This window comes from Salarias fasciatus, chromosome 10 (genome assembly GCF_902148845.1).
Source record: "Salarias fasciatus chromosome 10, fSalaFa1.1, whole genome shotgun sequence".
NCBI lineage: Eukaryota > Metazoa > Chordata > Actinopteri > Blenniiformes > Blenniidae > Salarias > Salarias fasciatus.
Window position 1 is genome coordinate 23,036,513 of NC_043754.1, and position 27,334 is coordinate 23,063,846.

The following is a 27,334-nucleotide window of genomic DNA, read 5'->3' on the forward strand; positions in this document are numbered from 1 at the left end:
ATAGCTTTGGCACTGCCATGCTAATGGGGATCCAAATAAATCAAATCAAAATTCTGTGTTTGCAGCGGTTTTTTTCTCTTGCAGCGTTTTTTTTTTCTTGCATGTGTTTTTTTTTTTTCTTGCATGTGTTTTTTTTTTTTTTCTTGCATGTGTTTTTTTTCTTGCATGTGTTTTCTGTGTTTGCAGCGCGTTTGCACCTGTCGGTCACTGTAAGTTTGAGTTTGGTCCGCTTATCCTGAAATAAGCGGATGTAACTCCTCCCCCTGACTGTGTGTGTGTGTGTGTGTGTGTGTGTGTGTGTGTGTGTGTGTGTGTGTGTGAGTGGGCGTGCACAGACACTTCAAGTGTATACCAGAAAGCAGGCTCAGCAGAAGCAGCCTGTTCTGAGGAGGGTTTGTCAAAGCGACTTTGTAACTCCGAACAAAGGATGAATTTGGGACGAACAAATTAAAATACTTTGTTTTGGGGCTTCTGAGACCCACATGACATGATTGAAAGTAGCATAATGTGTCCCCTGTGTGCAATATGTGCAATCAATGTGAAACTGACCAAAATCCTCCTGTGTCAGTGCAGAGTGCACAGTGCTCGTCTCACAATTTAAGAGCGGTGCATTACTGCCCCCTACAGGTCACAAATAAAAGTTTAGACAGCTCACTGTGGTGGCCTTCTGCCCTGTGCTCACAAGATGTAAACGAGAAACATCGTCACAATTTCATCTCATGGCACAAGATCACATTAACACGGGTGAATTCAGTGTAGCGTCACAGGATCTCTGATTCCATTTTCAAACTTTGCTTCATTGCAGCTGTTTGCTTGCTTGAGCCCCTTATCATCACAGAATTTAAAGGGGCGCTCACACAGTTTAGTGTTGTATTACATTCATGTTCAGTCGATGTCGAGGTGCCCCCATCCAACTTTGGGTCTCAAGCAATTGCTTGGCTTGCCTGCCGTGTTGCCATTGTGCTGCTGCACATGCGCGCGTACGGACCCCCTTGTGTGTGTGTGTGTGCTTCGAAGCAAAGAGGCACACACACAAAGTTTTGTTGCGACAAATGAAAGTTTCTTACATGTCGCCACAAATCCCAACGATCACTCACAAATATGTTTACAATTTATATATTTGCAGGGCCGGCCCGGGCTTCAGAGGCGCCCTAGGCGAGCCGGAGACGAGCGCCCCTTGGGAGCGTGTTTTTCGAGCGGTCCAACATTTGTTGAGCGGGCGGGGGGGGGGGGGGGGGGGGGGGGGGGGTGGAGTGCGCTGAGGAGTGATGCCGAACAATACCGATCAGTGACGGGCAGCGCCGAGGACGGGGAGCGCAGTGCGTCGGACCGCTGCACAGCGGGCCACACGGAACACAGAACGTCGTGGCGCCCCTTGTACGACCGCGGCGCCCCCCTCGGGACGTGGCGCCCTAGGCGGCCGTCTAGTTCGCCTATGCCTAGAGCCGGCCCTGTATATTTGGGTTGAATAACACACGCATGCACGCACGCACGCACACACACACACGCACGCCCACACACACACACACACACACACACACACACACACACACACACACACACACACACACACACACACGCTCAGTCTTGTATTTCTATCCTTGTGGGGACCGTCCATTGACTCCCATTCATGTCTAGCCCCTAACCCTGACCCTTACCCTAACCCTAACCCACACCACAACAAAGCCTAACCCTAAAGAAATGTTTTTGCACTTTTACTTTTTTCAGTAACAACAACATGGTCAAGAAAACACTGTTTCTCCTACTTAGGACCGGAAAAAGGTCCCCACAAGGCACGTCGTTTCACGTTTTGCTATCCTTGTGGGGACATTTGGCCCCAACAAGGATAGAAATACGAGAACACACACACACACACACACACACACACACACACACACCAGAAATAAAGGCACACGTCAGAAAATGTCAGTTATCATCACTGATGTATTTATTATAATATGTCAAAAAGAATCAGTCACATTGTGTCTGAAGACTGAATGAAAACCACTGTTGCTGCAGTCTGTTCTGATCACTTTCATTGAAAATGGCTGCAGGTAGAAGTTTTTATTTTGTTCCATGATAGAAGATCAGATATAATCAATACAAACTGAGCTGAGTTTGACAAGACGCAGTGAACAGGTGATGAGATGTGATTATCACTGGATAACGCACAAGTCTTTCATTTTATCTGCAACAGATTTACTCACAGCTTCTATTGCAGCTCCAACTGCAGCTCCAGCCACAGCTCCAGCTGCACCTCCAGCTGAAGATCCTACTGAACCAATAGCACTTCCAATAGCTCTCCCAAAAGCCATCAAGAGAGTTGTTAGAAAGCTGTTGTTGTTCTCGGCCTCTCGCCGAACCTCCAACTGCTTTATTTGAGGGTTTTCCTTGAGAAGTTTCTCCATCTCCTCTCTGATGGCTCTCTCAGCCTCCTCCAGCATCTCGTTGGTAAAGCATCCTCCTCCATTCCTCTGAACCATCAGGTGGATCTTCTTCAGCAGCTCTCGGACTTGTTCTGGATCGTTCTTCCTGTTGTTGAAGACATGATATCCTCCATGACACTGACGGACAAACTTCAGAAGATTTGGATTTTCACTGATGAAGGTTTCAATGGACTTTCCTTCGTATTCCAGATCATCTCCGTGGGTGAACAGGACCATGGTGTACTCTGATGCTTTTTCTCCAAACAGCTTCTGGATGAGTTTTACTGTCTGTTGTTCCTCTTCTGTGAATCTATTGGGCTTGATCACCACCAGGAAGACATGAGGACCAGGAGCAGCCAGTGAGAAGCATTTTGCTATCTCCCTCATCACCTCCTCTTCAGTCATGTTGGTGTCAAACAGACCAGGAGTATCGACCACAGCCAGACTCTGACCTTCAAACTCGGCTCTTTCCTTCTTGCACTCTGAAGTCACCGCAGCTGAAGACATCTGAGCGTCAAACACCTTCTTTCTCAACAGAGTGTTTCCTGTGGAACTTTTTCCAGTTCCAGTTTTTCCAACCAGAACCATCCTGAGTTCCAGAAGCTCCTGACCTGTTGGAGAATCAGACAGAAACATGAATGATGTTATTATGAACTTTAGGTTACTTACATAACCCCGGTTCTCTGAGTAGCATGAGTGAGTGTCTCATATTGGGAACGCCTACAGGGTGACGTCATCAGAAGCTCCTATTGCACTCTGCAAGCCGTCATTGGCTGGAGTCAAGCACGTCAGTGTCAGGGAGGGTGGAGACCCTCCCCCTATAAAGAGTAAATGGCTATTGATATTGCATGGCTATGATAATGTATATATACAACCTGGCAATGTCAATAACAATCAAGTACAATATAAATCTTTAAACCAATTCTCTCAATAAAAACCTCAATCAGCCTGAACAGTTTATCAGTTCATTTTGTTCTATTTGTGACTGTGTGTCCTCCATGTCTGACATTTATAAAAAACTTGAAAAGAAGTTGAAAACTGATCGATTTATGATCACTTTTATATGTCCATGTCATTCCTCAATGTGCTGTGGAAGCGAGGTCCCCCCTGCACGATGACCGCCACGTGGGCATGTCGGCTCCAATTCACAGCAGCGTGGATGATGCGTCTTCAGATGTGATGTCTGTGTTTGTGAGCTGGGATTTCTGGCTCTTTGAAGGGAGCCGACTCCTCTTTTGAAAGAGACGTTAAAAAGACTGGCTCCTTGACAAACATCACGCGATCTCTATTAGAGACACCGACCTCATTAGTGCTGAGTCAAGCCATTATTTTCTGACATTTGACACTGTTAATTAAAGCTCATGTCTGGAGCATTGACAGAAAGAGAGGTTTTTTTAATCCAACGTCTCGAGGTTCCGCCCTCCCTCTGCTTTCGTGAGCTACCAAGCCACGCCCCTTTAATTGTGCTCGCGCATTACCTGTGGGGTAAAAATGAGAGCCTCTGAGTCCTACAGCATCCTACATGTTTAGCTGTTTACGGTGGATGTTCAGCAGACAGTGGATATATCCGAGCTAAGCGTAAAAGTCTCTCTGGAGACATTGATTGACAGCATGACAAACCTGAAGCCCGAAATCTATTGGCTGAAGCTGACGGATGCTTTTTTTGATAACATGGGGGTCTATGAGAGGAAGGCGGAGCTCATGAAGAAATTTGCACATTGCTTTATGCCAACATTATATTATAGTATCGAACCAGACTGACACATTTAAGCTCTGTTAAACAATGATACATACATTGAAAATGAACGGAAACTCCAGACAAGAGCTTTAAGTTATGAGTTTACAGCTGGTGGTTTAATGTTTGATGAGCCCAGATTTAAAAGACGTGTTTGAAACATATTGCATTGTTGTTTACCTTGCAGGTGTTCAGAGGAAAATCAAAGATGCGTACCCAAATGCCCACTATGTCCACTGCTATGCACACCAACTCAACCTGATCATGAAGCAGGCCACCGCTCACATTTCCAAGGTGAGAACTTTTTTTTTCTGACCGAGGTGGATTTGCCAACTTCTTTTCCAGATCACCCAAGCGTACAGCTCTTCTTGATAAAATGGTGGCCCATAGACTGCCAACATCCACAATGTCAGATGGAACTTTCACAGCCGAGCCATCAACACTGTGTTTGAGCACAGAGAGGATCTCATTCAGTGTTTTGAGAACATACCAGACTCAGGTGACTTGATGCCAGCACCATCAGAGAGGCAGGAGCTACGGCCATGCTGCTGGAACATCAGGACTTTAAGTTCTTTCTGGAACTTTTCCACCACATCATGCCACATGTAGACCTCCTCCATGCCAAGCTCCAGAAGAACATAGATGCAGTCCACATAAAAGTGAGCATCCAGAAGTTTGAACAGGACATCGAAAACATCAGGTAATATTCCTGTCAGTAATATGATCGTCACATTTTTCAACATGATCTCTCTTTTCCCCTTTTTAGTTATTATCATGACTTCTCCTTATCCTTCACAGAAATTCTCTCCATTCCATGAGTGAGCAAAGAAGTGGCTGTCCGACAGTAAAGAGGCGTTGGGCACTCAGTTCAGAGATCGTCAAAGGGTTGCAGAAGAGGTGAGTTTATGTTGTAGAAATCTCATAGTCTATGTTTCATTGAAGGTTGTAATGTTTGTTAGAGGAGAAATGTGTTTTGAAATATGGAATTTAAATATGTCATTGTCATGCTGAGATCATCTAATCACAATCTGTTTCATGAAAATTATTCAAAAATATTAAAAATCATGTCACAATTGCAGTAGTCAATAATAGCAAGATATTTTTCCAAAATCATGCAACAACAGAGGGTAAAAGTGTCAACAAAAGTATATTAATTTCATCTATTTTTTCTCTATATGTTTTTGTACCCTTCTCTCTGTAGATCTGCAACACCATCCTGGGACACACCAAGGAGCGCTTCTCCTTCACCGACCATCTCGTCTGTGCAACCTTGTTGCAGGGGGACAGGTTTGAAGAACACCAATCTGTCAGTCTTTTAAGGATCCTGATCACCACACCCGTGACCACAGCTGAAGCAGAGATGTGTTTCTCAACCTTGAAAAGAGTGAAAACTTTTCTCAGAAACACCATGACCCATGAAAGGCTGAATGCCTTGGCCAGGCTCTCCGTGGAAAAGAGACTTGTTTGTGAAATGACAGATTTCAATCAGAAAGTAATTCATACATATGCTGACCTGAAGGAGAGGAGAGCAAAATTTATGTTCAAGTAATTGTTTTGTTGTGTTGCAATGCCCATCTGCTAGTGCGCCCCCCCCCCCCCCCAAATATTTTATCACCAGCCGCCACTGGCGTGTGTGTGTGTGTGTGTGTGTGTGTGTGTGTGTGTGTGTGTGTGTGTGTGTGTGTGTGTGTGTGTGTGTGTGTGTGTGCTTATTGTATCTGATAAAGCGTGGTGTTTCAAATTAACTGGTTCCCTTGTTAACTGGTGACCGACTTCCTTCAGCATTTCCTGCTGCTGCTGATGTTTAAATCAGACTCATAAAAGGTCTGACGCGGCTTTTTGTCTGGTTTTTAACATCTCCCAGCAACAAGGGACGTGAAAGAAGCCCAGTCGCCAACTAACAGGGAAACGAGTTCGTCCGAAACAGCGGCTCTGCTCCCGTTTCCAGACGATCTTCCGCTACGTTTGCTGCTGCGTTCAGGTGACTGAAGCATGAGGCGGAAAACTGAAACTCCAAGATGTTGTCAGTCTTCCACATGAAGGCAGCGGTGACAGGTCGGACTCATGAGGCACACAGGAGACACGGGAAGAAAGCGTAGACAGTTTGCACCTCGGAACGGCTCTAAGACAGCTCTATAAACCAGCTCTCCTCGTTCACTTAAAAGAGCCGTTCAGAGGAACGACTCGGTCATTGAACGTCACACCAGGAGCAGCAGCAGTGCAGAGCAGTTTGCACGGAGGGAAAGAGGAAGGAAGAGAATAAAGGTATCATCTGTTTTGTGCCTGTTCCAGTGGATTTTTCAGCTACTGTAGTAAATCTTGTCTGGGTTCAGTTTGTGAAAAATCTGTTGTTCTTTTTCTCTCCCCCTCTTGCTCCAGCAGAGAGCCAGAGCCAACCCTAAACTGTAAACTTTCTCTCACTGTAAGATGAAGTCAAATCAGTGAAGAGAAATACAGCGTCTAATGTGAAATTAAATGTACTTACAGTCCAGGGAAGCAATTTTTGAGGCCATTTTGTGTCTGGAGCAGTTGATGAAGGTGAGGCAGTGTCTCTGCTGGAAGTCAGTCAAAGAATAGTTTCACTTTCAGCTTTGCTCTGTCTTTTTGTCTGACTCTGAACATGTGATGACAGGATGTTTTGGCTACTTTCAACTGCTATTGAATGAGGGTGTGACGATACACTCAGCTCATGAGACAAAATGATACACGATATTGGGTTTGCGATCACGACACGACACGAGATTTCCACTTTTGAGAAAACTAAAATGACAACATATGACTGGAAACAGTGAAACTGACCAAAATCCTCCTGTGTCAGTACAGAGTGCATAGTGCTCGTGTTAGACACGCTGTACAGTACTTTCTTTTCTATTATCTGTGCCTGTCCTTCGGTTGTTGATCATTATTTACACTGCATACCCAAAATGCTGTCTCACAAGCAATTTACAAGTGGTGGAGGCATCTTCAATGCCGATATTTTCAGACACTAACGTCTTCCTGGCTGTGCTCGATGAACAGCAGCGTCTGTCGCTACCACTGCTTTCTGTCTCCTTTTCAGTTTCTGGATGCCGACATGGAACAAAGGTGCTTTACTGCCCCATACAGGTCACAAATAGAAGTTTGGACAGCTCACAGTGTGGTGGCCTTCTGCCCTGTGCTCACAAGACAGATTTTAACTTCATCGAGAAACATTGTCACAATTTCATCTGATGGCACAAGATCTCGTCACACTTCCACTATTAGATCACTTTGTTTCATTTCCCAGCTATAGTGAATGTCCTGTAACTATAGAATTGTACTCTTTGCTCCAAGGCCATGTTTAATACTTATATTTCACTTTATACTTTGCTTGAAAAAATAAAAATTGGACAATTTAAGTGATTTACAAAAAACAAAAAACAAAACAAAACAAAGGAGAACCTTCAGTTGTCAGTAAATTTTTTTCACTCAGTGTATCAAAAGGCTGAAAGAGGAAGCGCAAATGTTTTAAAATTGAGGAAACAAATGTTTAGTGTTTAGTCTGTCTTATTTTATGTTCTGTTTAGACCATTTGAGCAGTGTTGTTTTTGTTAACGATGATGACAACGAAAATATTTTGTCAACGCCCTTTTTTTCCGTGGCTAAAACGAGACGTGATGAAGCTCAGACCTGTCCCTGACACTGTGGATCAGTTTGATCTGGAAAATGTTTTCCCAGCTTTGCTGCTTCTCTCCTAATTCACTTTAATCTCCCACAGTTTTCAGATATTTAAATACTTATGCTTCAATTGGTAGAGCTATCTTTTCACAATCAGAAGGTTGTTGGTTTGATTCTCCACATGCTGAAGTGTCCTTGAGCAAGAAGCTGAACCCCTAACTACTCTCAGTGGACGCATTGACTGCCTTGTATGTCACTTGTGTGTGTGTGTGTGTGTGTGTGTGTGTGTGTGTGTGTGTGTGTGTGTGTGTGTGCGTGTGTGTGTGTGTGTGTGTGTGTGTGTGTGTGTGTGTGTGTGTGTGTGTGTGTGTGTGTGTGTGTGTGAAGCACTTTTGGCTCTGCTCTAGCAGTGTAAATAACTGCTATTTACAGGTTTTGCAACTGAACCTGCAGACTTGAACATATTGATCACAATCAAAAACAGGTTTATTGCCAAATGCAGTTTTTACAACACTGGGAATCTGTTGTGGTGGTTGGTGCAACAATAAAATAGAAAACATAAAAAGGCAAACACATAGCATGTGTATTAAAAGCAATGAAAAAGCAAACAGCAATAACAGAACAAACATTGGTTTATGTCAAAAGAGTTAAATATGTAATGAAAATGTAGATGCAGATCTGTGTCTCGGTTTAAGTTGATAAACTGAAGAAAAGTACAAGAACCAGAATTTTTCCATAAATGGTCACACGACTGACTTGTAACATTGTTTGGACTTTTTAAAAAGAGGTTTATTATTCATGACCTTAAAGGCTGCGGTACATAGTCTGCCAATAAAGATGAATCAATCTGATCTACCAATCTAAAAATCGAACCATCTAATAAAGGGATGAACTGAACTAAGAACTATTAGCAGGACTGTAGCCACCATCAGCTCCATGGAACCAGTGAGAGAAACGTGTCGCTGCTCTGTGACGGGTCCTGAGAAACAACAACAAAGGACAGTTTATTGTGACTGTGTGAAGAAGGAGCTGACTGGCGGCAGAGTGAGCACCGAGTGTCACCTGACCACTCCTCACCTGCTGGGCTCTGCTGCCTTCAGGAAGTGGACGTGTTCCTGTGGCGCTTCCTGTAGATGACGGTGGTCTGGCAGCTGAACCGTGAGCAGCACACCTCCACCCCTCGCTGCTCCACCGCCTCAGAGCCACACGGCAGCATCACCGCCACCGCCGTCTCCGTGGTAACGGCTCCCTCATAGTCTGGCTCTGCACAAACACAAAGCATGTTGAAGAACATCAGAGAACTGACCTGGCTCCACAGGCCAGGTGTGTTGAACCTGCAGTTCCTCAAACATCCACCAGGTGGTGGTGGTGCATCAGACTGTGACTACAGAGGCTGATGAGGGACATGTGGGATCCAGAAACAGATCAGAGACACCAGCTCACCATTAACTCCTGGAAACTAGCATTTGCTTTTGGAGGAGCTTTAAGTTCATTATTGTTCCATTTCTGCTGCTAATCCTTGACTGATAGTCACTAGACATACATTCTTAGTTACATGAAATAGAGTGAACCAGTTTCATCCATATATCTTTCTCTTTATATTTTCTCCACAACAAAAATGATTGTTTTACTGAAAAACACAGGATTAAAAAAGATGCTGCAAGTAAGTAATGACTTGTAAATATTAGCTTTAATGGACAAGACAAAGACGAATTGATCGCACTAAAATGCAGTAAAGTGCTAAGAAGCAGCTTAGGAACGTAGAAATGCTTTTATCTTGAACAACAGTGAAAATTTTCCTCCCAGCCACCTTTAGCCACGGGGAAGTCTCCCACTCTTCCACCAGGATAAAGGCCAACTTTGTGAACCACCAGTTGAGGACTTGAGGCTGTCCCCATATCTGCCCAGATCCTCTCACCCTGTACAACAGCAAAGTAGGAAAGACACCAATTCCTTATCAAGGACAATGGTTCAAGCTTCAATGCTGTGCATGGAGGTGAGCTCAGCTATACAGACGGTACCTTTTAACCTCTGGCGCCAGCTCTGACTCTGGGTATTCATGGCAGACCTGGCCACCTTGTGTGACCCTACTGGAGCAGGCATTTGGCATAACTCTGGATATCACTCAACCACACAAGTATTTTGGTCATGCCGCCTTGCTAATACGAGGCCATCAGATTTCAGAAGCTAAGCGGGGTCAGGCCTGGTCAGTCCCTGGATGTCAGAAAACCAGGAAGCCTGGGTGAATGCAGTGTGAGAGTGATTGGTTGGTGGTGGTTAAAGGGGCTCAGATTTGCAGCCTCTTCAGATCAGCCTACCCCAGGGTGGCTGTGGCTACATGCGTAGCTCACTACTATTAATACGGAGTGAATGGATACTGTCATTGTAAGTGACTTTCAGTGTCCTGAAAAGTATTATTTTTATTATTATTATTATAATTATTATTATTCCCTTCCCCCATAAGAAGCTCACAGTCCAGGAAGAGCCAGGATCACAAAGACAATATTTTATGAGCTTTGGTTGATTTTCATTTTAAGAAACAGTGAAGTTGAATCTCGAACATCTCAAGGCCTGTGAAGACCTGCTGGGACCTGGTTGAACTCACTCGAGACTGCAAAGACCAGGAACACCAACCCGAAGACAATGCTTATCAGGACCATGAGCCTCCTGCTTTCCTGCTGACACCACAAACACATCAGACACAGGCTGTGAAAACAGAGTAAAATAGACTGTTGAAATAAAGAACACCAACTGGTGAGAGAAATCCTGAAGTCCATTCCTACAGTACTTTTCTGACTTTCTTGAAAAAAACCAAAAAACAAAACAAACCTCATGATTTGCGACCAAATGTCAGTGTGCACTGGTGCCAATGAAGTGTATAGTGAGGGAATGTTTTCATAGTTTTATCATTTGAAAGAAAACATCATACAAAAAAAATGACATTTCTTGACACTTGGGGTGGGGGCACATTGGAGCACATTGTAAGGCCCCTAACTGAAAAAGTAACTATTTACACACTCTTTGGGGGCCGTTCTAACTCGGGGAATAAGGTCATTAGACTTCCACTGCACAGTTTGTGCCAGTATGGTATAGGAAGTTATGAGATTTTGTGCGCATCCACTGACTAAAGTTGTGGATAGTTCCAAAAGAACCGAACCCAACTGTTACCATTGGTCATAGCCCCTCCGCCGTGATACCTGGCACATCAGAATGGTTACCGAAAGGAGGAGTGACAACACGGCCATCAGCTGATTGGTCAATGATGACCGTTACTCTCGACAAACTCATCATGTTGAACCAACTCATTAGCTGTAAAAACTGTCAGTTTTATTTTTCACATAGGCCGCTTTGCACACTTTGGTTGTTCAGCCAACTTTTTTTTTTTTTTTTTTTTTTTTTAAATGTCGGCACTCCACACAGCTTCTGACAATGTGCAGACGATCCTCTCCATAGCAGGAGAGGAGTTTAGATGGTGCTTTTTTGAATGAGAAAGTTTTCCAAGCTGTATCACAGAGAGTGGAGGCTCACGGCTTTATTTGGATGCCTGGGAAATGTTACTGAGGAGAGGCTACTGGAGAGTGAAGAACCACAACAGCCGGAGCTCCATGTTTACCGTTATGTAATGACATCGTGTACCTGTGTCATTATGCGGCTGTTCACAGAATGTGGTGTCACATGACGCATGTATCTTAGAAAACCTAACACAAACAATTCCAGGATTCCAGGGAACTTCTGACATTTAAAAAAAAATCAAATCAAACCAAAAAACAAAACAAACTGAAGCAGTGAGGTTTACTGAACTGATGTAAAGTCTGAAACAGCACAGAAAAACAAAAGTGACACATAGCAGGAAGAAACAGAGACTTTTCCATTGAAAATAGTCTTTGGTATATTTTAGTTTGATTTGTAGAGCAGGATGATGAAACAGGACGTCTCACCTCAGTCAGAGGTGTGTCTGTGGAGGTCATGTGACCTGCGGGACGAGGAAATGAAAATGTTTTTCGCTGTGTTAGCGGCGTGAGATCAGCATGGAGGAAAAGAAGGAAGTGAAGACGCTGAATTTAGATCTCTGTTGAAGTTGCTTGTGAACATAAACAGTCCCGACTCAGAGCGGCGCCGCCATCTGTGAGGACTCCTCTGATCAATCCATCAATTCAACAAACAGGCTGTCAACAAGTCCGTTCACATTACCCAATCAATACAATTAACTATAAAGTAAGAACTTGTTGTAAACACATAAAATTAACATTTTTACAGTAAGTCTTATAAGTTTAGTCCATCATTACCTAATGAATGACCCAGCTGAGGTGTTCACAGTTCTTCTGCAAAACTGGAAATTTGTTACAAACCGAGGGTTTAACTGTTTCTAATATTTCAGTTTTAATCAACAATCAAGATATTTGATGTGTTTCAGTGTGAGAGGACAGTCGGAGCAGATCAGGTCCAGTTCTTTCTCAGAATGTTCTGATTATTGAAGAAATCCTGTTTTATTTGCTGTTTCTACATCGTACCTGTCGTCTCAGTGGCTGCTGTAGACCCTGATGATGATGATGATGATGATGATGATGATGATGATGATGGTGATGATGATGGTGATGATGATGGTGGTGGTGATATGGTTGTTCGTGGAACTGAAACAGTATTAACAAAATGTTACACACAAACTCTGCAGGTGAAACAGTTCAGTGTCTCACTGGAAAAAACACTTTCCTGATGACTTGAACTAAAGTCTCACAAAAAGGTCAAAACTATGTTAACTGACAGATTCATACCCGTCAAGTGATACAGTTTCGCCGGAAAACGCAATTTTAGCAAATATGGGCGTATTGCCATTTCTGTACGCCAGAAGCAAACAAAAACAGCGAAAAAAAAAAATATATTGAGAGAACCTAAAATCAACTGAACAGTAATTGGAAGTCAAGGTTATAGCTCGGTTTGTGTTTGATCGGGGTGGGGGGGTGGGGGGGGTGTTGTGTCTGCTATGGGAATCTAACCTAGTCTATTTAATACTTATTGCATGCTTTTATTGCATTTTTTTTGTTTATTTATTACCTTATTGCCTCCACCAGGAGGTTATGTAATCATGTCGGTTTGTTGGTTTGTTGGTTGGTTGGTTGGTTTGTTAGCAAGATCCCGGAAAATGTAATTGACGGATTGCAATGAAACTTTGTGGAAAGGTGGGTCTTGGGCTAACTTAGAACTGATTACATTTTGGTGATGATCCGGATCACTGTCTGGATCCAGGAATTTTTTAAAGGATTCTTTATCATTGAGAGATCGGGAGTCTTTTTACATGGTTGAGCAGGCCCGCCGACAGGGGGCGACAAACGCCTGGTTCACACAAGACGCGCTGCTTCCAACACGGAAGTGGGAAGCGCCGTGCACCGACTGTCAGATCGGCGCAACTGTTAACCGATCTGACGGTTCATACAGGAGACGCGGGGACCGCCGCATCCATAGCGGCTCGTGCCGTGGACCGCGGCCGCTCCGATCCTCTTTATTTTCTCTGCAAGCCACGCGCCGTGCACTGCCAGTTGTAAAGCTGGACAGAGCAGATCGCACCACACAGGAAGTCGGGAAGGGAAAATATGACAGAATGCGGTAAATTTTCTAATTAAAATGAAGAAAAATAACATAAATTATGTTGCTTTTTGGTTTTCCTTTTCAGATAAAGACACACACACACACACACACACACACACACACACACACAGGGAGAGAGGGTGACAGGGTGACAGACAGAGGCACCGCACGCTGCAGCGCTCTGCTTCGATCACACCCTTGATCACAATGTTGTGCGATTATATATGATGTTCTTACGGTTGTTGGTGACTGATTTGAGCTGTGGCGGAGGTCTGCGCTCTCTGAGTGCCAGTTTCCATCCATCCATCCATCCATTTTCTACCGCTTATCCGGGGCCGGGTCGCGGGGGCAGCAGTCTCAGCAGGGATGCCCAGACTTCCCTGTCCCCAGACACTTCCTCCAGCTCCTCTGGGAGGATCCCAAGGCGTTCCCAGGCCAGCCGAGAGACATAGTCTCTCCAGCGTGTCCTGGGTCTTCCCCGGGGTCTCCTCCCAGTGGGACATGCCCGGAACACCTCCCTCGGGAGGCGTCCAGGAGGCATCCTAAACAGATGTCCGAGCCACCTCAGCTGGTTCCTCTCGATGTGGAGGAGTAGCGGCTCTACTCCGAGCTCCTCCCTGGTGACTGAGCTCCTCACCCTATCTCTAAGGGAGCGCCCAGCCACCCTACGGAGGAAGCTCATTTCGGCCGCTTGTATCCGGGATCTTGTCCTTTCGGTCATGACCCAAAGCTCATGACCATAGGTGAGGGTGGGAAAGTAGATTGACCGGTAAATCGAGAGCTTCGCCTTTCGGCTCAGCTCCTTCTTCACCACGACGGACCGATACAACGACCGCATCACTGCAGCCGCTGCACCGATCCGCCTGTCAATCTCACGCTCCATCCGTCCCCGAATCGTGAACAAGACCCCAAGATACTTGAACTCCTCCACTTGGGCTAGGGTCTCTCCACCAACCTGGAGGGGGCAAGCCACCTTCCTCCGGTCGAGGACCATGGCCTCGGATTTGGAGGTGCTAATCCTCATCCCTGCCGCTTCACACTCGGCTGCGAACCGCCCCAGTGCATGCTGTAGGTCCGGGTTCGATGAAGCCAACAGGACAACATCATCTGCAAAAAGCAGAGATGAAATCTTGTGGTTCCCGAACCGGACCCCCTCCGGCCCCTGGCTGCACCTAGAAATTCTGTCCATGAAGATTATGAACAGAACCGGTGACAAAGGGCAGCCCTGCCGGAGTCCAACATGCACCGGGAACAGGTCCGACTTACTGCCGGCAATGCGGACCAGACTCCTACTCCGGTCATACAAAGACCGGACGGCCCTTAACAAGGGGCCCCGGACTCCGTATTCCCGGAGCACCCCCCACAAGACACCACGAGGGACACGGTCGAATGCCTTCTCCAAATCCACAAAACACATGTGGACTGGTTGGGCAAACTCCCACGAACCCTCGAGCACCCTATGGAGGGTATAGAGCTGGTCCACTGTTCCACGGCCAGGACGAAAACCGCATTGTTCCTCCTGGATCCGAGGTTCGACTATCGGTCGGATCCTCCTCTCCAGTACCCTGGAATAGACTTTCCCGGGGAGACTGAGGAGTGTAATCCCCCTATAGTTGGAGCACACCCTCCGGTCCCCCTTTTTAAACAGGGGGACCACCACCCCGGTCTGCCAATCCAGAGGCACCGTCCCCGACAGCCACGCGATGTTGCAGAGACGTGTCAACCAAGACAGTCCCTGCACATCCAGAGACTTAAGGTACTCAGGCCGAATCTCGTCCACCCCCGGTGCCTTGCCACCGAGGAGCTTGCCAACCACCTCAGTGACTTCAGGTTGGGTGATGGACGAGTCCACCTCTGAGACCTCAGCCTCTGCTTCCTCCACGGAAGACGTGGCGACGGGATTAAGGAGGTCCTCGAAGTATTCCTTCCACCGTCCAACAATATCCCCAGTTGAGGTCAGCAGCTCCCCACCTCCACTGTAAATCGTGTTGGCGGAGACCTGCTTTCCCCTCCTGAGGCGCCGGACGGTTTGCCAGAATTTCTTTGAGGCCGACCGATAGTCCTCCTCCATGGCCTCCCCGAACTCCTCCCAGACCCGAGTTTTTGCCTCCACAACTGCTCGGGCTGCAGTTCGCTTGGCCTGCCGGTACCCGTCAGCTGCTTCGGGAGTCCCATGAGCCAACAAGGCTCGATAGGACTCCTTCTTCAGCTTGACGGCAGCCCTTACTTCCGGTGTCCACCACCGGGTTCGGGGGTTGCCGCCACGACAGGCACCGGAGACCTTACGACCACAGCTCCGAGCAGCTGCTTCGACAATGGAGGTGGAGAACATGGTCCACTCGGACTCAATGTCCCCAGCCTCCCTCGGGACATGAGAGAAGCTCTCCCGGAGGTGGGAGTTGAAAGCCATGCTGACAGAGGGTTCCGCCAGACGTTCCCAGCAGACCCTCACACCACGTTTGGGTCTGCCAAGTCTGTCCGGTTTCCTCCTCCGCCAGCGAATCCAACTCACCACCAGGTGGTGATCGGTCGACAGCTCTGCCCCTCTCTTCACCCGAGTGTCCAAAACACGCGCGGCCGGAGGTCAGATGACACGACAACAAAGTCGATCATCGACCTCCGACCAAGGGTGTCCTGGTGCCAAGTGCACTTATGGACACCCCTGTGCTCGAACATGGTGTTCGTTATGGACAAACTGTGACTAGCACAGAAGTCCAATAACAGAACACCACTCGGGTTCAGATCGGGGAGGCCGTGCGATCCAATCACCCCCTTCCAGGTCTCACTGTCGCTGCCCACGTGGGCGTTGAAGTCCCCCAGTAGAACAATGGAGTCCCCAGTCGGAGCACTGTCCAGCACCCCTCCCAGGGACTCCAAGAAGGCCGGGTACTCTGCACTGCTGTTCGGCCCGTAAGCCGAGACAACAGTGAGGCACCTATCCCCGACCCGAAGGCGCAGGGATGCAACCCTCTCGTTCACTGGGGTGAACTCCAACACATGGCGGCTGAGCTGTGGGGCTACAAGCAAACCCACACCAGCCCGCCGCCTCTCACTGCGGGCAACGCCAGAGAAGTGGAGAGTCCAGCCCTTCTCGAGAGGTTGGGTTCCAGAGCCCGGGCTATGTGTGGAGGTGAGCCCGACTATATCTAGCCGGTACCTCTCAACCTCCCTCACAAGCTCGGGCTCCTTCCCCGCCAACGAGGTGACATTCCATGTCCCTAGAGCCAGTCTCTGTGTCCGGGGATCAGGTCGCCGGGCACCCTGCCGTCGGCTGCCACCCAATCCACACTGCACCCGGCCCCTACGGTTCCCTCGGTGGGTGGTGAGCCCACCGGAGGTCAGGCCCACGTCGTCCCTTCGGGCTGAGCCCGGCCGAGCCCCGTGGGCAAAGACCCGGCCACCAGGCGCTCGCTTATGAGCCCCAACCCCAGGCCTGGCTCCAGGGTGGGGCCCCGGCTGCGCCATACCGGGCGACGTAACGACCTTTGTTCTTTTTCTTCTCATAGGGGGTTTTGAACTGCTCTCAGTCTGGCCCGTCACCCTGGACCTGTTTGCCATGGGAGACCCTACCAGGGGGCATAAAGCCCCCCGGCAACATAGCTCCTGGGATCATGCGGGCTCTCAAACTCCCCCACCACGTTAAGGTGGCAGTTCTAGGGGGAGTGCCAGTTTCTAGTTCTTTTATTTTTGCTAGTTTATGTTTAATGTTACAGTGTGTGCACTGGGTAAAATTCCTAGGTTGTGAACTTGTTCTCGGTCAATGGCAGTAAAGCTTTCTGATTCTGAGAAGGAGGAGGATCATTTGTTTTGTTTATGGGGAGCGCGGGAAGAGGGAGAGAAGGCGGGTTGGTGAGGAAGTCCTGCAGGAAAGCTGATCGGTGATATGCTGGAAGTTATTTATTTATTTATTTTATTATTTATTTATTTTTTTTGGCTAGTGGACTTTGTGTGAACCAGGGCACCTTCTGAGTGTGTTCCAGACCTGTTCCCGAGTCCCGAGTGGTGAACTGTGGTGGATCCACTGAGGTGCAACTGATCATGGACTTATTGTCCGATCTGTTCCACCATCAGCTTAAAGTCCCATAAAGTCAGCACCACGTTCACAGATTCAGACTTACGGTGTCAATAACTCTAAAAAAAACCTCAGTAACACATAAAGGGCTCCTCCATCCCATCGTTGTGAGGTGGACTATATACTAAAAGCTCATTTTTATTAAAAGTATGTGTTTATCAGCAGCAGAAACAACATTGATGTCTATGAGCAGCCAGCAGTGCTGCAGTGTTTAGGGACCGTCTGCAAGTTACAGGACACTGCAACAGTGAAGACAAAAACCACAAAAAAAAAAAAAAAAAAGCTTGTATACCACAATTGGGATTCATTGGAGTGTCACCATAAACACTACAACCTTCACTTGTCTCCTGTCATAACAGAAAACACTCTGACATAAAAAAAACCCACATTTTTTTCATAGTTTGAATGGATTTTGCGAATGATGAAACTCAAATAACTTCACTGTAATAATGAAACTTGTCTGAACTGAAAGGTGTCTTGCTTGTCTGACTACAGCAATAATTTTGCCAAAAGAAGCAATTTTGAAAATCTTTCTGAATTTTCACTCATGTGCTCAGTGAAAACAGATAAATGTACAACAGAGAAATAAAATCTCTCCAACTATCAAAGGAGCTCCTGCTGATCATACTAAAGCAATGACTTTAGCAAAAAAGACATTTGATGGTTTTTTTAGGTTGATTCGATGGTTTTAGGTTTGATGGTTGAAGTTTTATTGTATATTTTTTAATAACTTCACTTTAGTGTACTGTAGATGAATAAAATCTGTCTCGACTATCTCAACTATCGAAGGAGATCCTGCTGATAATAGTACAGACTTTTTTTTGCTCTGGTTTTCTTTCATCTGCCGATAAATAGTTTTTACGTACCCAGTACAGGTGTGAAAGCCCCCTCAATAAGGGAGGCATGAGCGTTTCTCTGCTAACTTAGTGTCTGGTAACTTGTTAACTGTCTCATCCTTGTGAATAAGAGAGTAATTATAGGAGGAGCAGTTTGTCAATCGGACAGAGAAAACGAAGCATTTTCTTTGCCAAATAGTTAACAACGTTGGTTTGTGAGAGTTAATGTCAATTAGCTTGTTAGCTATCTTATACTAAATAATCACAGTATGTAGCGCTCATCCTTCCAGTTTTTATTTCAGACCAAAATAAAGAATTTAATTTGCAAACAGGCCAACACAGAGCTTGTCGACTATCTCATACTGACAATTAGGCTAAAAGACTTTTCGGTTGGCTTCATAGCAGTTTCCAGACTTTTTAGATTATTTTACAAAATACTAAAGTGTGTTAGAGTTTTGAGGGATTATAATCTTCTCGAAGAACCAATTCAGCCATGTGTCACATCTTCATAAGATGAGCGTCTCAGTACCTCAAAAATACAAATATTGAAGAAGTGAAGACATGTTAAAAAGGAAGGAGCAGAAGTTCTAACCATTTATTCATGTTTCAACAATTGTATTAATTTTAAATCAAAATAACTCCAGACACAAACTAAGTTGTGACATATAGTCTCTGAATGGTAAATATATGATTCTTATAGAACACATTTCACTGCTGCAACAGTCTCACAGTCCTTCACATTGAAAGTCATTTAAAGTGATTTCTTACCAACAGACAGGTCAAAGTGATGTTTGACATCATTGAACGGGCCCGGTCGACGAACTCTGCATCCGTATCGTCCAGCGTCGGCCTCGGTGATGTTCAGTATCGTCAGAGAAATGTCTCCTTGTTCCAGTTTTCCCAGCAGCTGATACCTGCTGGAGATCCGGGTCTCTTCATTCACTCTGACTCCATCAGTGGAGACGAGTTTGTTGTCGCAACCTTGAGATGGGATCTCTCCTCGATTCCAGCAGACTGACAGAGCTCCGTGAGTTTTAATATTATATTTACAGGGCAGAGTGATGTTCTGACCTGTTTCACCTACAATAGCCCTACAGCTGCATCCAGAGGCTGAAAACAGAAACAAGATGAGGAAGTCAGATCTTCAAAAAGTAGAAAACAGATTCAAATAAAAGTCAAATAGTGAGTTTAATCAGCCCCGATATCCACCTATATCTCTCACAACTATGAGAGAGTCAGCATCAAACCCAAATAAAGAAGTGTCAAAACAAAAGACAAACTGTGAAATATTCAAAACAAAAGTTGAATGTGCATTTAAAAGGCTCTCAAGTCAAGACTAACTGTGAGTCAGAAAGGAAGTGATGAGTCAGGACAGCTCCAGGACAGCTCTCAAAAAGGGAGTTGACTGTTCGTCAGGAGGGATCCAAAAGAAAGTCCAACATCAGAATAGAGCAGTGGAGGGTTCAGGTCTCCAGCTGAAGACACGAAAAGACAAATCAATCAATCAATCAATTTATTTTTGTATAGCCCAGTATCACAACAACAGTTGCCTCAGAGGGCTTCAAGATGTTACATTTGTCGGTAAAAGTAAAAACAGTGAATAAGCATAATGGTAATATGTCAATATTTACAGTAACGAGACAGAACGAAGCAACCACCGCCTTCGACCCTCACATCCGGCAAGAAAAAACTCCAAAAACCCAGTGGGAAAAGAAGAAATCTTGGGGAGAACCACAGTATGGAGGGATCCCTCTCCCAGGGACGGACAGCTTTGGCAACAGCTAGCATGAGACAATAAGAAGTAAAGCCTAGGACAATGTTGAGGACAGTTCGTTGGACGGTCCAGCACAAGAACCACGGATCCCAGCAGTAGAACCGAAGCCAGTCCACGGGCAGGACCGACAGGGGTGTCCTCCCGGTCCGGACGGAGCTTGTTGATAGGCCTTCGTAATAGTGGAGTCAGCAACTGAAACTGGAGAAGACTCCCCCTCGAAGGGGGGGACAGCAGGTGAAAAGCAATGAACGGACTAAAGGGAATAACATTCAGACATTAGAGGACAGGGCTCAGTGCACCGTACTTCCCACAGCATTCTAGCTCCTGGGGCAGCTTTGTGGATACTTAACTGTTTAAACTAGTATTTAGTTAGTATAGTTTAGTTTAGTTTAATTTAGTTTGGTTTAGTTTAATTTTGTTTAGTGTAATTTGGTTTGGTTTAGTTTAATTTAATTTAGTTTAGTTTAGTTTAGTTTAGTTTGGTTTGGTTTAGTTTGGTTTAGTTTGGTTTACTGTAGTTTGGTTTACTGTAGTTTGGTTTGGTTTACTTTAGTTTGGTTTGTTTAGTTTAGTTTAGTTTAGTTTAGTTTAGTTTGGTTTACTGTAGTTTGGTTTGGTTTGTTTTAGTTTAGTTTAGTTTAGTTTAGTTTGGTTTACTTTAGTTTGGTTTGGTTTGTTTTAGTTTAGTTTAGTTTAGTTTAGTTTAGAATCCCTAGCTGACCTGATCATAGGCTGCATCGAAGAGAAACGTCTTGAGCCTAACCTTAAATGTGGAGACTGTGTCTGCCTCTTTGACACCACTTGGAAGCTGGTTCCATAAAAATGGTGCCTGATAGCTAAAGGCTCTTCCACCTAGTGTCCATTTAGAGACTCTAGGAGTCACCAGTAACCCTGCATTTTGAGAGCGAAGTGCTCTGATTGGTTGATAAGGCGTTAAAGCATCTTGGAGATAGGTTGGAGCCATCCCATTTAGGATTTTGTAAGTGAGGAGAAGGATTTTAAATCTAACTCTAAACTCGACTGGAAGCCAGTGAAGAGATTTTAGAACGGGAGTAATGTGTTCACGTCTTCTAGTTCCAGTTAATAATCTGGCGGCTGCATTTTGAACCAACTGAAAGTTTTTTAATACACTTTTTGGGCAGGCTGCGAGAAGGGAGTTGCAGTAGTCCAATCTCGCAGAAACAAATGCATGGATGAGTTTTTCTGCATCGCTTCTAGGTAGAATGTTTCTTATTTTAGCTATGTTGCGCAAGTGGAAATATGCTGTTTTACAAGCCAGGTTGATGTGTGCTTTAAATGAGATATCCTGATCAAATAAGACCCCGAGGTTCCTCACAGTAGAGGAGGAGGATACACTGACGTTATCTAAGGTAATAATCTGTTTGGATAGACACTCTCTCAGTTTATGGGGGCCTAGTATAATGACCTCTGTTTTGCCAGGATTCAGACGGAGATAGTTCGTAGTCATCCAGGTTTTAATTTCTCTGATACAGTCACTGAGTCTGTCTATTTGATTAGTTTGATCAGGTTTCATAGATAAATACAGTTGTGTGTCATCTGCATAGCAATGAAAATTGATATCGTGACTTCTAATTATGTTCCCTAAAGGAAGCATATATAACAGAAATAAAATTGGCCCGAGCACGGACCCTTGAGGAACCCCATAACTGACCTGGGAGCACGGTGAGGACTGTTGGTTAACGTGAACAAATTGGTACCTATTAGATAAATAGGATTTGAACCAGCAGAGGGCTTTTCCTCTGATGCCAACCTCACATTCTAACCTCTGCAGGAGAATATTGTGGTCGACTGTATCAAAAGCTGCACTGAGGTCTAGGAGAACCAGGATTGAGACTAGACCTGCGTCAGCCGCCAATAGCAAGTCATTAGTGACTTTAACTAACGCAGTCTCAGTGCTGTGATAAGCTCTATATCCTGACTGAAATTTCTCAAATAAACTATTGTCCTGTAGGTGGCGGTAAAGCTGTTTAACCACAACTTTTTCCAGGACTTTTGAAATAAAAGGCAGATTTGATATCGGTCTGTAGTTAGCTAGAATATCAGGATCGAGATTAGGTTTTTTCAGCAGTGGTTTGATTACTGCGAATTTAAATGACTGTGGCACATAGCCATTTTCTAGAGAGGTATTTATTATAGTTATGATCGTATTTAAGATAACTGGAAGGATATCTTTGAAAAGCTTAGTTGGAATTGGATCTAGGAGACAGGTTGAGGTTTTAGAAGACATTACAATTGAAGTAATCTCAGCCCCATTTACTAATGAGAAACTATCTAGTATTTCAGGTATTTCAGGTGGAGGCAGTGGCTGGATTCCCTGAGCTTGATCTGAGGAAAGCGCTTCACTGATTTTACCTCTAATGGTTATGATTTTATCATTAAAGAATTTAAGAAAGTCATGGCAGTTTAAAGATTCTGGGATTACTGGTTCCACTACAGTATGACTGGTTGTCAGTCTGGCTACAGTGTTGAATAGAAACCGAGGGTTATTTTTGTTTATTTCTATTAAACGAGAGTAATATAATGTCTTGGCTTTAAAAAGAATTTGTTTATAGCTTAGCAAGCTACATTTCCAGGCCTTCAGAGATTGTTCTGATTTAGATTTACGCCACAGTCTTTCTAATTGCCGAGTTTTTTGTTTGAGAACACGGGTTTCAGAATTAAACCATGGAGCAACGCGCCTGGGTCGATTGGTTTTCAGCTGCAACGGGGCCACTACGTCAAGGGCAGATTTTAGTGAGTGCATAGCACTGTCAACAAACTGATCACTATTATCACCACTGGTCAATAAGCTCATTTCTGTGAATTCACAAGATAATGCAGCAAATGCAGGCTGGATCAATTCTTTGTACCGAGCCACAGATTTTTCAGATAATGTCCGTATCAGCTGAATTTTATCTTTTTGAGCACAGTAGTCTTCAATCAAAACCTGAAAAGTAATTAAAAAATGGTCTGAGAGTATGGGGTTCTGAGGGAGAACATTTAGGTCACTGACTTCTATCCCATATGTTAAGACCAGATCCAGGGTGTGCTTGTGACTATGAGTGGATTCATCAACATTTTGAGTGAAACCGATACTATCTAATACTGCAATAAACGCATTACTCAAACTATCACCAGAATCATCCACATGGATGTTAAAGTCACCTATTATAAGGATCTTGTTATGAGTCAATACTATATTGCTTAAAAACTCTGAGAACTCAGTTAAAAAGTCAGAGTAAGGACCAGGAGGTCGATACACAATAATTAATAGCACAGCTTTTTGATTCTTCCAATTTGGACAAGTAAGCGTTAGTATTAAGCTTTCAAAAGAGTTGAATTTAACATTAGTTTTGGGTTTAAGAAGAAGACTGGAGTGGGAAATCACTGCCACACCTCCACCTCGACCTGTTGATCTAGCTGTTTGGAAATTAACATAGGTTGGAGGGGTACATTCATTGAGCCTCACATAATCATCTTGCTGGAGCCAAGTTTCTGTTAGAGCAAGGAGATCAATGTTATTGTCACCAATAAGGTCATTAACTAACAGAGATTTAGTGGAGATTGCTCTAATGTTTAGTAGACCACATTTTATGTATTTCCTACTGGAAAAGTTATTTTGTCTTGTACAGATGTTAAGCTTTTTACCCATTGACTGTTTTTTAATGCTTTGAGCACTTTGGACAGACTCAGTCTCTGTTAGCCTAGGTAAACCTCCATGCTTGACTTGTAAAAATCCGGGAGCAGGATTAGTGACGAGATCAACAAGATCAACAGAGGAGTGTTCTACACGACTGCTCTGCGCCCGGGGCTCATAGCTGGATTGTCAATTTAGAGTTCGAAGCCGATCAGCCATATTGTGAGCTAAAAGGGCTGCACCATCCAAAGTTGGGTGGATGCCGTCCCTGCGGATGAGCCCAGGCTTTCCCCAGAAGGTGCGCCAGTTGTTTAGAAAAATAACTCCGTTTTCCTCACTCCATCTAGACAACCAGCGATTGAATGATGAAAGTCGGCTATACATTTCATCATTGACCAAATTGGGCAGGGGACCAGAGAATATTACGGCATCAGACATCGACTTAGCCAATTCACACACCGAGGCTACTTGTAATTTGAGCACCTCTGATTGTCTCCGCCGGGCATCATTACCGCCTGCGTGAATCACGACTCGACGGAATCTCCTACCTTCCTGTTTTAAAAGCCTAAGGTTCCCCTCGATGTCCCCCACTCTGGCCCCCGGGTAACACCTAACCTTCACCGCTGGCAGCTTCACGTCTCTAACTATAGAGCTGCCAATCACCAGCGTGTCCAGTTCAGCCGGCGTGTCGTCGCTGAGGGGAGAGAACCTATTGCAGACGTGAAGCGGTTCTTGGAGTGCTACGTGGCGGTGCTTAGCACTAGCCTTCCTCCGGACTGTCACAAACCGGTCCTGGTCTTGTCCCGGCTGCTCGGGACACGCTGCGGGGCTAGGCTTGCTAACACTCCTCTCACTGCGGGAACGGGCTGCGAGCCCTGCCGCTACCTCGCTATAGCTAGCGCTGCCCTGCCCCTCACATCTGCGCAGCCGCTCCTCTAACTCGGTTACCCTGGCCTCCAGCGCTGTCAATACACTGCACTTTACGCAAATACCCCTATCGTCAAGGGAGGCAGGGTTCTGACTCAACATACGGCACACTGAGCAGGAAAGAAAAGAAGACAGAGGGGAGGACGCCATAGCGGTCCCGGCGGACCAAGCTAGTTAGCACGCTAAGCTAGTTAGCACGCCGGTGGCGCTAACGGCGGAGAAGAAATGTAATTCACGAGAGATCGCTTGGTCAATCGGGGGCGAAGTAACCCCGGGGGCGTAAATAACCCCGATTTTTGATTGCTTCGTGAATTAACAGTAATAGCAAGAGAGAGACAGCAAGCACTTCAGTCGCTCGCAGGCTTCAGCAAGCTTCACCAACACGGAAAACACTCACCGGAGTGACGTCAGACGCTCAGGCTGCGCAGAATCTCTCAATCAAATCAAATCAAATCATGAAAGAAAACACCAGACGGAGATTAAAACAGCAAAAATGAGAAAAAGATCCAACTTCTGTTCAAACACTGATGAAACTAAAGTGAGACCAAGACAGTTCTCAAGTCTAAAGACGTTCACAACAAAGTTTACAGTCAAAAAAGAGTCAAAGGAATCAGACGTGAGTCATGAAGTAACAGGATCGTCTACTAAAAGACAAGTCAGCTTGAGTCAGAGCAGCAGTTCTGTTTGCTTTGAAAACAACATGGAAAATAGACAATCAAAGAGTTAAAACATGTCCAAGTGTCTGGAAAAGGTTCAAGATGAAGTCATCGTCCATCTTCTCCCCTGGCTCCATCCTGCTGACGGCAGCAGAGAGTTGGAGCCAAAACCAAGACAAGCCTTCAGTCAAGACTCATGGTTCAGAGCAATAAAATAAATAAAAAAGGTCATTAATGAGGCCTGAGAGTCCGTCAAGAAACAAGACTACACCGATGTGAGATCAAGTTAAAGCTTCAATGGAAATGGTCAGTAAAAAGGAGACGACTCAAAAGTGGAAATGAGCCCAGAGGACGGTCAGAGACATAATCGAATGAAGTAACGACAATAAAGAGAGACTCCTGTCTCAAGATATAAACCCACAAGACTGAGACAAGTCCCAAGTCCTCTTGACCATGAAACAGAGCGAAGTCTTAAAGTGTTAAATACTGATGAATCAAACTTCAAATCAAAGCAACTTCAAACCGGGTCAAACTGTGAGCTGAAAGCAGCTGTGAAGGAAAAGGAAAAGTCACCATTATAAAGAAAACGGGTCAAATCTGAGTCCAGAAAAACAAAGAGTGAAGTCTGAAGGTAAAACTGTCCTGAGATCGAGTCAAATCTGAAGATCAAGGTCAAACATTTACTTGAGGTTTTAAAATCCAGGTTTCATCAGCAAACATTTAAAAACCAAAGTTTAACACATTGTGCTGATTTTTAGGGGAAAAAGTTCCAAGAGTTCTCTACTGTCACTAGTCATACTTCAAAAAGAGCAATTAGGGTTAATAACAGAGCGGCGTATTGAAATCTCTCTCTCTCTCTCTCTCTCTCTCTCTCTCTCTCTCTCTCTCTCTCTCTCTCTCTCTCACACACACACACACACACACACACACACACACACACACACACACACACACACACACACACACACACCACACACACACACACACACACACACACACACACACACACATTCCTTGTTTCTCCACTAAAGAGTGCTAAAGTTCCATGGTTAAATAGAATAACAGTACAGATCATGCTTAAAGCAAAGAATGATCAACTCCCAGAAAAAATTCAGTGCATGTTTAAACCAAGAGAAGAAAAATATAATTTAAGAGGATTGTTTAATTTTGAAAACATTAAAATAAGAACGACAAGGAAAAGCTTCTGTGTTTCTGTATGTGGGGTGAAACTATGGAACTTGTCTGAATGATGAGTTAAAACACCATCAAAATATTGAGCAGTTAAAAAAAAACTGTAAAGAAATTATATTTAAAAGACACAACAATACAAACACATAAATATCAAAGAAAACTTGTGTTCCCGTCCCTCATTTCCTTGTTTAACTATGTACTTACTTTTTTATTCAGTTGTTTTCTTTTGTTAATATTTGATTATATGTGTTTCTTTATACTATTGATTGTTTCTGTTATGCTGTAATTCTTACTGCTAAGCATTAAAATTATATGTAAGCAGGTATTTTAAGTTGATTACTCAGGTAAAGTGAAGGGGTGGAATGAAGGTTCCACTTCCTCCCACTACATTACTAAAAGTAATTTGGATTCTCTCACTGCAGTTGCTGTTTTGTTGTTCAGTGTTTTGTGTTTATGTCTTTAGATTTATGTCTGGTTCTGTTTAAATGTTCGTGCTCAAAAAAAAGAATAAAGAAACAGCTGCTGGTTTTGTTTCATTGCAGAGATGGAAGTTAACATGAAATTTCAGACATCAGAAAACTACATTAAATTCTGCTTTCTGCATCAAAAAAAACTTTAAATGAAAACAGAACACCTGAAGAGGAGTGAAAGGAGGATAAAAAAAGTTTGTACCTGTGATGAGAAGCAGCAAAGAAACCTTCATGATGGAGAGTCAACCACAGAATGACTCTGAACAACCTCTGAAAGAGGACGAGCCACCACAGCTGTGAGAAATGAGACGAGAGCGACGACTTAGAGAGAAGACACTCCTGAAGCCTAAAAAAAACCTGCAGCATGAATACACATCACAGACAGAGTGAG

At 44.7% G+C, this 27,334-nt stretch overlaps 2 protein-coding genes across 9 annotated transcripts; both read right to left on the reverse strand.

Moving 5' to 3' along the window:
• Positions 1-1,932: 1,932 nt before the first annotated feature.
• On the reverse strand, positions 1,933-6,727 carry LOC115395805 (GTPase IMAP family member 9-like). 4 transcript variants are annotated; one of them, XM_030101459.1, is made up of 4 exons: positions 6,647-6,727; positions 5,349-5,535; positions 4,652-4,787; positions 1,933-3,037 (listed from the first exon to the last, which is right to left on the reverse strand). In XM_030101459.1, exons 3-4 carry the CDS (start codon positions 4,779-4,781, stop codon positions 2,157-2,159), a joined length of 1,011 nt encoding a protein of 336 aa, XP_029957319.1. In that variant the 5' UTR covers positions 4,782-4,787; positions 5,349-5,535; positions 6,647-6,727; the 3' UTR covers positions 1,933-2,156. The 4 variants fall into 4 exon arrangements, with proteins under 4 accessions (XP_029957319.1, XP_029957321.1, XP_029957320.1 ...); XM_030101461.1 differs by lacking the exon at positions 4,652-4,787 and having other exon boundaries at positions 6,647-6,721; XM_030101460.1 differs by lacking the exons at positions 4,652-4,787; positions 5,349-5,535 and having other exon boundaries at positions 6,647-6,721.
• Positions 6,109-27,282, reverse strand: LOC115395817 (hepatitis A virus cellular receptor 1 homolog). Of its 5 annotated transcripts, none has more exons than XR_003932307.1 (8): positions 27,146-27,282; positions 19,057-19,398; positions 12,309-12,428; positions 11,736-11,770; positions 10,403-10,472; positions 8,875-9,060; positions 8,307-8,776; positions 6,109-6,120 (listed from the first exon to the last, which is right to left on the reverse strand). XR_003932307.1 is itself a non-coding variant. In XM_030101477.1 (8 exons), the coding sequence occupies exons 1-6, from the start codon at positions 27,174-27,176 to the stop codon at positions 8,894-8,896; spliced, it is 768 nt and encodes a 255-aa protein (XP_029957337.1). In that variant the 5' UTR covers positions 27,177-27,282; the 3' UTR covers positions 6,109-6,120; positions 8,754-8,776; positions 8,875-8,893. The 5 variants fall into 5 exon arrangements, 2 of the variants coding, with proteins under 2 accessions (XP_029957337.1, XP_029957336.1); XR_003932305.1 differs by having other exon boundaries at positions 10,403-10,475; XR_003932306.1 differs by having other exon boundaries at positions 8,860-9,060; positions 10,403-10,475.
• Positions 27,283-27,334: the final 52 nt, after the last annotated feature.